Source organism: Cucurbita maxima, unplaced genomic scaffold, assembly GCF_002738345.1.
Source record: "Cucurbita maxima cultivar Rimu unplaced genomic scaffold, Cmax_1.0 Cma_Scf00002, whole genome shotgun sequence".
NCBI classification, from domain to species: domain Eukaryota; kingdom Viridiplantae; phylum Streptophyta; class Magnoliopsida; order Cucurbitales; family Cucurbitaceae; genus Cucurbita; species Cucurbita maxima.
Window position 1 is genome coordinate 4,143,697 of NW_019272018.1, and position 11,728 is coordinate 4,155,424.

Here is an 11,728-nt window from a genome sequence, read left to right on the forward strand (position 1 = left end):
TTTTTAAAATGGCGAAATTACCCCTTGCACTAAAAAACATAGTGTTTAAAGTAACATAAAAATCATTTTCAAATGTAGAACAAAATTTCAAAATAGTTTGTTATCAACTCCTTTTACTAAAGTGCCCTTGTAATTAAAGTAACAAAAAAACCGAATTAAATTTAAAACAGAAAAAGTTATATTCATTTTTATTTTTAAAAAATTAAATTTATAAATATTATCTACCCTTTTCTTTTCTTACATATATTATGAAAACCGAATCAACCGTAACTAAAAAAACTAAATTTATCAAATACAACCATAAATAATTTGCAGTTTCTTTGTATAAATTTTTACCATTTAATATTACAACCTAAATATATGTTGAAAATATATTTATATTAAATAGGACAGGAACGAGGTTCTGGAGGGAAATTGGGTAGGATAGAAACGGAAAATATAATCTCGTATTCGGTCTCATTTATCTAACAGAGAAAAGATGTTCGCCACCCACTTCTCCATTTTCCATCTAAACAGAAAATCTCGTCTCCGTTTAGGATAAATCCTCGCTAATAAAATGGATGGAGTTTCACTTTGGAAAGAGGGACATTGAGAAAATGGGATCTGAAAGTCCAATAATTGGATCACACACACCCAACACCAAATCAACCCCAAAAATCCCCACAAAACTTTCCAACACACTAACAAATTTCAAATAAAACAAGCACTCTCTTGAGAAAAGCCTCCAAAGTAGCCCACTTTTGCTTCTTTTTTTAATTGCCACATATTTTATCTTTTCCTTTCCCTTCAGATAACACTTCCTACGACAAAATCAGCCAGAAATTGCAATATTATTTGTCTAAATAAACCAAACACCCCCACCAATATATAATATAATATGTACATTTTTTTCAAACTTGTATAAAGTTTTTGGCTTTGTGCACAACCTAAATCAAAGTGCAAGTGCTCGCTTTTCTCGACAATGATATTAAATTTGGTATCTTTAAGGCAAAGTTTTATTATATTTAATTATATTATAAAGGGTTAGAGATAAACCCCGTTAGATGCAGATATTATAAGGTTTAGGTTATTAAGTAAAGTTTATGTTTCAAAAACTTAAACCCATCAATTTTTTAATAAACAACACGGTAACATTTGGAATAAAAAGTTGATCTCTGTGGAAAAGATTGAGCCAATTTCTTGTTCCACAAGCAACTAATAAGAAAAAAGAAACATACGTGTCGACTAGTGAGTCTAAATAAAAAAAGTGTAATCTCATATAAAAAAATAAATCAATAAATTCAAACATTATACTCGTAAATTATAGTATATTTCCCATAAATCATAGTTATTTATCTTAAGAATCCCAAAAAAAATATGTCCACGTCAACTTCTTTACTAATTATCTTTACGTACCCATTAAGTTTATCGTGCACCAATTATTTTTGTATTTTCAATCTTCAATCATTTAACATTGCCATTATAAGGTATAACTATATATTCAATCATTCTTGACAATTGAAATATATATATATATATATATAACTAAAAAATATTTGATGTATGTTGACATTCTTATATTATAAGATATTATTTAATACCAATAAGATAGGAAGGCTCGAAATGGATAATATGTTAATCATAAAGTACGAACCGTAAAAGATAATAATGCAATGTCTGTTCACCGCTCTTCTAAGTCAAAGACCCATATAAAAATATCTCGATAACACTTGAATTAAGTACCAATTAATGCGAGTAAATAAAAAAAAAAAAAAAAACTATTTACCCTACTAACTTTATGAAAAGAAGAGACATTATTCACATTCACATGACCCACAGACATCTTTTTTTTTTTTTTTTCCTTAACACCCCTTTACTTTAGTTTCAATTTCAATGAAAAATCAAATTGTTCTTTATTAAGCTTGGCTCACACAAAAGATTATTCCTTAAATACACTAATTAAAGACAATAATCAACAATTTTATAATTCAAAATTGCGCTTGGGCTTTAAAATATCATATATTAAAATTTAAAAAAAAAGAAAGAAGAAGATTACAAAAGCCCATTGATCCCGGCGTATCCATTCACCGGTTATAATACATTACAATTTTTTTTTTTTTTTTTTTTTATGTGAAGTACGATGGTTGATATCTGTACTTGGTCGCTGTTGTGGTATACAAAGTGAAGACGACATGTCGTTCACTCAAAAAGCATTTGCGGAAAACCGACAAACTTCTTCTATACAGCTCCAAAATATGGATAGGTTACCCAAAACGATTCGTTTTAATTTCATCGGCCCCACATATCGTGGTACGGCGACGGAGATTCCATACCCGGCGTGATCCTCTGCTGTTTCAGGTTACTGTAAAACCGTTTGATAAACGCCTCTGCCGCTTCGTCCACCTTGTGGTCCCCGTCATCCTTCACCGGAAACGGCGAGTCTGTTACTCTAACCGTCGGATTCTTTCCAAACTTCACCATCGGCGACGCCACATCCGCTGCCGCTGCCTCGCTGTTTAACATCTGTAGTACTCGTTTCACGGCGCCGACGGTGGTTACATCGTTGTATCGATGGCGGTTCTTGCCACCACGCTTTCCGTAGATCTGCAGCGCTGGAAAAGCAGGGCTGTTACTGCAACTGAACTCGTAGTCCTGTGGAGCAATGGCGATGGAGTTAGCTATATCGGTGGTGGTGTGGCTGCTGAGAGTACCGGAGCTCTGGTGGAGATGCATCAGATTGAGCATAGCCTTTCCGGCGAGCTTGCCTCTCTTCATCATCAAATTAAGATCGGACATTATGATTCGGCCTTTTGATAACTCCTTTCGCAGCATCAACGCGATTGCTCGAACCATATTCCAGAATTTCTTCGCCGCCATAGCTTGTCTTCGCTGGATTTCCATTAACCGATCTGTACTGTAAGTTTTGCCGGTAGAGAGAGAGAGAGAGATCAGAGAGAATTTTGTTTGCTTGTTTTCAGGGTTTTCTGATTTCGGCGTGGAGAAGGGGGAAGGGGGAGATGGCATTTATATAGAAACGAAATAATTAATTAGGAATTTAATTATTGATTAGTTAACTACGATTTAGCAGGAGACTTAAATAAAAACCCCACGAATGAAGAAACGCGCGTGAGAAGAAGGAACGTTAAAAGGTCCAATTTTAGTAATGAATAAAAGTGGGAGTGGATGACACGCGCCATGGATGAGGAGATTATTTTAACTTTTCCTTTTTCTTTTTGATTAGGGAAATTCCTATGTAGTTGGAATTTGTGGGTGAAATGACGAAAATATCCCTGAAATAGGAATTGAATTACTTAAGCTACCAACTGGTCGTGTTGATTAAGATATCATTAGCAACAAACACAAAACCTCGCCGCCAGTTTAACTGTGTATTAAGCTTTTAATTGCATATATTTTAAAATCTTTATATTTTAATTCAATTGTCACAGTAATCCCATAATTTTATAGAATAAAAATATAGAAGCCATTTTGTGGTTTCTTTCATGCCAAGTCTTCCTGATTGGCGGGCCGATCGGACAACCCTAGCACACCTGGTCCTCTAGATAACCTCCACGTGGCTTCTTCTTTTACTCACTTTTTTACCACCTTTATTTTTTTATGAACAGAGAATTTTGATACTTTCTGTTCCTGGTCCCGGTCCCTGCTGGAAAGTAATTATTGTACAGTTAGTTTAGTAATTATTGCACGACTAGTTTAATAATTTAATAGATAAGATACTAATTAGTATAATAGTTCAATCTCCAAGATCCCGTGAGAAACCGACATCAACTAGCCAATTGATCAGAGATTGCAGAAGAGAAATTTCTCAGGAGTATTATACCAACAAACGGGTGAATCAAATATATTGCCAGGCTAATGGGGCACATTTTTGCACCCTTGGCTCACATAGTTTACCTCTGTTAGTATGTGAACTCACCTACAAAACTGAGGTTCTACCAGAGCTAGATTGATCGGCCCATTTGATCGGTGCACCACAACCTCTCGATGATGCTTGTATAGTTAATTCGTTTTCTGGGGCCAAGCAAATTCCGTGCCTTTTAAGTTACACCGTATTCCTCATTGTCTCGTTTCCCCCTTTAGAAGAGATTTCTCATAAGTTGTCTTCTATTTCATCAGGTACAAGCAACTTCTCGATGGCAGCCTATTAAACAATAGAGGTCAGAACACTAGTTAGTATTTAAAAATGCTAGTTCAATTTAAAATTTCAGAGAACAAGTGGTGTGTGAAAATCTGAGGATAGAAACAAGATGAGTAAGCAAGCAGAACACCTTAATGGTAGCTACATCTGCGGCAGATGGTTTCAAGTCCAAGGCAATGCCGAAATGAAGCATTGCTTTATCATGCATGTACCGTCTTTTGTAGATATTGCCCATCAAAGCATACACACTGCTTTCTCGTGGGGCATACTCTTTTAGCTCCTCTAGAACTTGTAAAGCTTCATCGAAACGTTCAAGGCTTACAAGTATGTTAGCTTTCTGATACATCGGAAGTGGGTTTTTCTTATCTGCAAGGATGGCTTTCTCCATCATCATCATAGCATCTTCACTCCTCTGAAACATAATTGAACAATAGGGTAGGTAATTTACATAAATCATCCGTCATTAAGCAACCATATTACTCCTGAATATGACAAATAGACAAACCTGCAACGCATGCAAAGATGTACCAAGATATGACATTACAACAGAAGATCGAGGATTTATTTGGAAAGCCATTCGGAAGTGATGCTCAGAGAACTCCAACTTCTCTTGTTTAAGATATATCATCCCAAGTCCATACCAGGAGTTATAATGTCTAGAATCTACTCGTAGTGCACTCTGGTAGCTCTTGATTCCGTTCTCAAAATCTTCCAGGGCCACATATCTGAGTTAAGATTATGATTTGCCAATAACAAATAAGTAGCTGGAATAACATGACCACCAAATGCAGTAGAGAAAAACTCCACTTCCTAGTCCATTGAATGACACAAAAGGGTAATGTACATACTCATGTCCACAGAGGGTATGTGCGTACGCAAATCTTGGATTCAGTTGAACAGCACGCTGGAAATTTTTTAACGCAGTTTCATGGTCCTTCTGCAAGCTATAGCAATTTCCCATGGCACACCTGCATTTCCACATAGGAGATAAAACTATATATACCTACTTGGAAGATAAAATGGAAGCAGTGTAAAAAATTGGCCAATGACCTCCCCCTAAGGGAGCCAATGGGAATTTTAAATTAGATGGATAGGGTCTGATCACCAAAAAGCTACAAAAATCGAGGATGGAATGTAGAGAATGTATGACAGGAATTGGCATATCTACCAAGATTGAGGAGCTAAGCGGTCAGTTGATATCAATTCCTGAGCCAGGTAGCTTAGTTTCATGTCTTCCTTCAAATGCTGCAAACAGATTAAGAGAAATTTAGGGAAGCAAACGCTCTCTCTATGCAGGGAAAGGGGAAAGAAGTTCTGGAGCTACAAGCAATAAGCATAGAACATTATGTGTGTGTGTGTGTTCTATTTTTCTGACTTGAAGGGTGAATTAGAGGAACAAAATATCAAATGTTCAAGTGCAGATAAAATAATTGGAAAAGAGACCAATATGCTTAAAATATTACTATACAAAAAACAAGATCAGCAAACATAAATTCCCCAGTTTGTGTCCAGTGGTTTCATTAGAGCAGCTGCTCAAAAAGTTTTTAGACCATCCTTGCCAGTCCTCCCGCAAAGCCTCTTAACCTATGTCTCTAGGTTTTGGGAGACAATTTGTTCAAGATACCAATAAAAATAACTCACATAAAGAACTGTAGAATACACATCCATTCCTTCCAAACTGTGAGGTGAAGCATGGCGAGCAAGACTGAAAGCTCGATCAGCTTCTAAATAATCTACCAATTCAAAATACACTTTGCCAACCTGCAACTCAGACATGCCAAAGTAGTCAGAGAGAATAGCAGCACTGGCCAGGACTCACAATACAATCGATTGAAATTATTACTAGAAATAACAAGGTTATGTAATCCAATGCTCACTATTAGCCAGTAAGAATATAGAGAGTGTGATATAATAGTATTACATGGATTGATAAGGATGAAACAGGTTACCAGTATTATACTGGAAGGGTCAGAAGTGAAATAAATCAAGTGCCAGAGAATATGCAGAAAAGAAGCAAACTGTTTGACTCCTTTTTTTCTTTTGGTAAGAAATCGCGCTTTCATTGAAAGAAAGGAAAGAATACACAAGGGTAAAGAAACCAAAAAGGAGTCCAAACCCTAACCAAATCCTTATTCCACAGGAATAATCACCAGTAACAGGCTAGACAGTGCAAAACAAGCACTGCAACCTTTTGATCAGGTAGGCAGACATGACTGAGTGTCAAGAGATCATGAAAGTCATACAGTACCTGTGAAAGCACCCAGCCCGTATTGTAATGCTTGTAAGGAAGTTTTAGGTAGACATCCAGGGCATCCTGTACAATCAAGAAGCTGTCTTAAAATAATCATTAACGTTGCCTGCATTCTTAATCATATAGAGTCCAAAATTCTTTTCCACCATCTTTTCAGTGAATAATTTGTGTAAGCTATATCATCAACATTAGAATGGAAACCTGGCATCTGAACAGGCATGAAAGTCTATATCCTTCCCCTAATATTCTCAGGAGGCATAATATTTCTGATGCACCATTAATTATTTTAGCATCACTTGTGAGACTTCCTCCAACTGATTTGGGTGCTCCTTGCTCAAGAGTTCGATTATCACTAGAAGGAGATGAACTGGAGATAGATAACGAGGCATTGGAACGAGAATCATCATAAGCCTCGTTTTGAATACCTAGTCATAGGTCAATAAGACACCCATTAGTATATCAAGGATAATCATTGGACACTACGATAACCACATCAAATAAATAGCCAAGGACCATACAACTGTACGTAAAAGCACTTCACAATCAGTGATAAGTGTATATGGTTGATCGATAAAAGACACACCAGAGTACCTACTAAGGCATGAATGCATTATTAAGGAAGTCATACACTTATAGATATGTCTATTTGTAAACTACAACTTTAGTGCAAATTAAAACTAGTGGCTAGAACATGCACATCACCCTTTTCATAGAGCGGTGGATGCACAGGGTAAGTGAGAATCATGCATCATGTGTTAATTATGAATATTTCAGTAGATGCCACGGTAACTATCTAATGAATACATGAATAAAAACCAATAACCCTTAGATATCCAAGATTTGGAGCACATATGTATGCAGATAAAATAATATTATTTTCATTGACTCTGTAAGGGATGGCTAAATTTTGAACCATTTTCAAAATTATTTATGACAGGAGAAACATTTTCAAGTACAAAGATCGATTTGTAAAGCAGCCATATCAATCAGAAGTCAAAATATTTAGTCTTCATCATCTGCAGTTCACCAATATCCTAACAGTTCAAGGATATTTTGACACAACAATAAGTTAGGCAACTCTATGTTAGCGCTCCACAAACAGTCATCATTCTTTATCCCAAAACCAAAAGGCAAAATTAATAGCCAAAGATTTGTTAAACCTAAGTAAAGTATGATTACAAGTGCAAACAGTAACCTATTAGCCATTTAAATTTGTGGAAATTTACTTTAATCAAATAAACCCCAAAAAGTTAATTTGATTATCAGATGTCATTATCCAAGTGATCATTTGTTTACAATACATCTCTTATAATAATAATCATGAAAGATTCCAGTATTCAAATTATGGTCCAATAGGTCTACTAGACTATCTGACAAAAAATGATTGTGCATATCTACCCATGCAGCAGATGGAAGTTAGATGAAATATTTGTTACCTTCGTCAACATTCTCATTTGCAAAGGATTGTCCTTTACGAACGGCTACAGAACGAAATGTAATAGAATTCATCTTGGAGCTACCAAGATATTTGGTGGAGTTGGTAGCTCCATTATTGGCAGCTCCTGCAGCACTTACGTTTGTGTTGCCTCCTGCTTCCCCAGCAAGTCTGCTACTTCTTCGAGGGCCAGAATCAGAAAATAACCTCCCTGAAATCTGAAGACAAGAAAATGAACTCTTGGATATGATTATGAATTCAATATATTAAAGCAGAGAAGTAGAGATATATTCTGCTACAAAGTTTCTATAACATTTTACCTTTCGTAATTTCCCTTCATCAACAAATTTTCTTCGAGGGGCTTGAATGATAGAGTTTATAGTTGACCTTGAACAGCTATCAGAACCAAGTGAGTTCAGACTAGATCCATTCTGCTGTGTATTTCTGCATAAAGGTGGAGGAGCGATGGCAGATAACTGCAAATTCTAAACGATGAGGAATTAGTCGCATAACTAGATGTACAGGAGAGAAGCACAGATAATAAATAAAAGGTGGATATGAATAGATAGAAGACAGAGATACATTCAAGTGATAAATATGCAAGGAAAAAAACATAAAATTGGAGAATTAACATAAAAAATAGAAATAGATATACACAATATACAATACCACCAATATAATTCATCCTCTATGGGACCAAACAAGGCACTGAAGGAAAAGTTTAGGTTACAGAGTACATTATTCAATCAAAATAGAAGAAAAAAAAACACACTTAAATATCTGTAGCGAGGATGAAGGAGATGAACGAAAGAGGGAGACTAAAATCTGCCACCTTGACAAGCCATAGGTTCAATTAGGCATTGTTCAAATAAATATGGCCAAACAATCACCACCAACATCCAAGGCACAAACTACAATAAAATCTTCAGCACCGTGAGCTATAATTATTCTTACGTACCTGCGCAGCTACAGGTGAAGGGGTGTTATAAAATGATATATTTGAACCGCCATTTACAGTCTGACTTCCAGCTCCTCCCAAGTTAACTGCCCCGTGATAATTTGTAGGAATATCTCTTAAATTATTGCTTTGAGTATGTTTTGACTGCCTAGTTCGGACATCGTCGGAATTACTATTCCTAGAAGAAGCTGAGTTCATATCATCATTTGATGTCTGCAAATTTTCGGATCTATGATTTAGATACTGCTTCTGTATGCAAAGAACAGCCGCTTCACCAAAAACTGAAGATGCATCTTCAGCAGCACCTAAGATAGTAAACAGCAAAATAATTTAACTCATCCTCACCTCAAATATTTGTTTCCCCAAAAGAAAAATAAATCTCAATCAACAAACAGGTGGTCATCAGTGATCAAAAAGAAAAGAAAATAGCATAATAAGTACTATACACCTCATACAAAAATACAAAGTGCAACTATAGTATCATGAAAAACAACTAAATATGTCTGATGTACTCAATCTTGCGATGAATCAGTTTAGTTTGAGAGCAGATTCATTCCTACAACTCCATGAACATGCTGTTCGCAAGGATCAGTGATGATTTGTACATACCTAATACACAGAGCTCCTCGTAAGCACACCACATCAAAGGATCTAGAGACAATGCCTGCTGAAAATGTTGAATAGCACTTCTCCTTCTGTCAGTGTACCTATAACAAGAAAATCCAAACAAATAATATTTATGGAGTGAAATTGAAGCATAATATCTTATGAGAAAAGATGATCATCTGGCCAGATAACAAATAAGTTCCTCCACAAAAAATTGGAGATGGACCACACAACGTATGTGTAAATATGTCGAAAGCGAAGGGCAATCAATGCATGAAAGTTCACAATGGAACAAAGATAAAAATATATTAGCAACCTGTAAATGAGCCCGAGAAGGTAATGACCTGATGCACCATTTGGAATCTGCAAAAAGAACACATGCAAAAGACATATATTATGCACAAGATAATGGAGCTAGGTACCACGTGATAGATACAGACATCATTTTATTGGGGTTAAACAACCAGACCAGATGACTGCCTGATCCCACACAGTATATTTTAGAATGAAATCATAACAACATTAAAAAAAAAAAAAACTTTTACTCTCTAAGAGGAAAAGACGGCAAACAACCAAAAATTACAATGAATATTCATTCTTCAATACCTCAGCACCAGGCTCATTAGGTGGACATAATGCAGCCTCTGCCTCGTGAAGAAGATCCATCTGAAAGCATGATATTGCAAACAAGTAGCGGGATTGAGCCATTTGTGTTCCTTCATATAAGCATGGAGAGAAAAGGGGAAAAGTTCATAGATGAGAAATACTCAAACAAAGCTACTGATATAAGTTCAAGAGAGAAGTCACTAAAGATTGATAGGAATATAATAGAGGAATGGACTGAACTGAGCAACAATCCAACTTACCTTTTAGTATACGGTATGCAGCATAAGCTTGATTGTTGTGCAAAAAACAGCCAGCTAGTAACTGCATATTTGTCTGTGAAGATAAAAGAAGAAATCATATAAATGCTGAAAGAAAGTAATTTAATCCTTCAGTAACCACATCAATCAGAAGATAGCAGTCTAAAAAATACAGTTGATTCAGCTAATAAGGCAAAAATTGTATGTGATTGTGCATATACATATATATAGAGAGAGAGACTCTGGAAAATTAGAAACCTTAAAGGGCGTAGCTATTGTTACCCCCGAGGGTTCATCGGGAAATTTAAACCACCCGAGAAACCCCTATTCGTCTATTCTTTCAAACTCTCATTCTTTTATGACGAGATTCAACCATAGGTGCATCTATAATTCAAATGATAATAGTAAAAGCCCATCTTCTTAAAATTTGATCTCCAGACAATAAAGCTAGTAAAAAACAGATCTCCAATTAAACAAAACATGCGGGATATGTTGACGTAGCGAGCAACTGTCAACACAAAATACTTTCTAGGGGAAAGAGAGGCGGTGGAGATTGCAAACAAAACCAAATCAAACATATGGGGGGCACCGCAGGTACAATTTCCACGAGCAGCATAAACGTCCACTTCAGTTTAAACTACCAATGCACAAAAAAACGAAAAGAAAAATTGGTGCACGGAACGACCTACTCCGACCGGATTTCCGAAATCAACCTCATAATCACGCTATTCGAGATTTGTACAGTTTCTAGTCAGCTAAAAAGCTAGACAGGAAAGTGAGTGAGTGAACTATTGACGAAGAGGAGAAAGAGATGTAGAACCTCAGATGGGAACTCTGCGCAAAGTCTCTCGCACATGAAAATGGCATTCCGGTACATGAGATGGCGAAGACTGTGATGAACACAGTCTGTAAGTGTGGCTTCCATGGCCGCTTCGATTCAGCGCGAGAGGGAAGGAGGAGGAAGAGAGGGAAGGAGGAGAGGGGTTTCTGGCTTTTGAGCGTTTGTGGGGGCTTCTCCTCTAGTTTCAAATCGGTATGGCACGTGTTACCTCATATTTCAAAGAACATGGGTCACGTGACCCGGGATTGAGAAGTTTGAAATTTTAGTACACCATCATCTCAAACTTGGGCTTCAATACTTTAAATTTGCTAAAATTTAATTACACTTCATGAATGTTATATTTTACATTTTAGCTTAAATTTTTCATTTTAATTATTCTTTCTGTTCTTTTAATATAATTAAATTAAATATATATAGTTGAGTTCAATTTTATGGGAATCTTTTTCTAATCGTTTCACAAATTTTTAGCTTTTAAATCTTAATAAATGGGAAATTAATTATCCTATTTTTTATTTAGTGATTGTTTTTATCAATTATCTATTAAGATTATATGTATTAAATACGATTTTTGTTTTCAATCTTTCTTTTCAGATATTTCAATATGATATATAATTTATTTTCGAATAGTATTTATGATAT

General features: G+C 35.8%; 2 protein-coding genes across 3 annotated transcripts; both read right to left on the bottom strand.

Moving 5' to 3' along the window:
- Positions 1-2,268: 2,268 nt before the first annotated feature.
- Positions 2,269-2,856, bottom strand: LOC111496990. Its single transcript, XM_023147592.1, has one exon. The coding sequence runs from the start codon at positions 2,854-2,856 to the stop codon at positions 2,269-2,271; it is 588 nt and encodes a 195-aa protein (XP_023003360.1).
- A 926-nt stretch (positions 2,857-3,782) lies between these two features.
- On the bottom strand, positions 3,783-11,258 carry LOC111498504 (cell division cycle protein 27 homolog B-like). Of its 2 annotated transcripts, none has more exons than XM_023149796.1 (16): positions 11,069-11,258; positions 10,252-10,324; positions 9,992-10,101; positions 9,702-9,748; positions 9,389-9,486; positions 8,780-9,084; positions 8,142-8,297; positions 7,823-8,039; positions 6,588-6,811; positions 6,384-6,449; positions 5,777-5,896; positions 5,304-5,380; positions 4,984-5,103; positions 4,641-4,860; positions 4,266-4,547; positions 3,783-4,138 (listed from the first exon to the last, which is right to left on the bottom strand). In XM_023149796.1, exons 1-16 carry the CDS (start codon positions 11,171-11,173, stop codon positions 4,088-4,090), a joined length of 2,271 nt encoding a protein of 756 aa, XP_023005564.1. In that variant the 5' UTR covers positions 11,174-11,258; the 3' UTR covers positions 3,783-4,087. The 2 variants fall into 2 exon arrangements, with proteins under 2 accessions (XP_023005564.1, XP_023005555.1); XM_023149787.1 differs by having other exon boundaries at positions 8,142-8,306.
- Between the last annotated feature and the right edge of the window lie 470 nt (positions 11,259-11,728).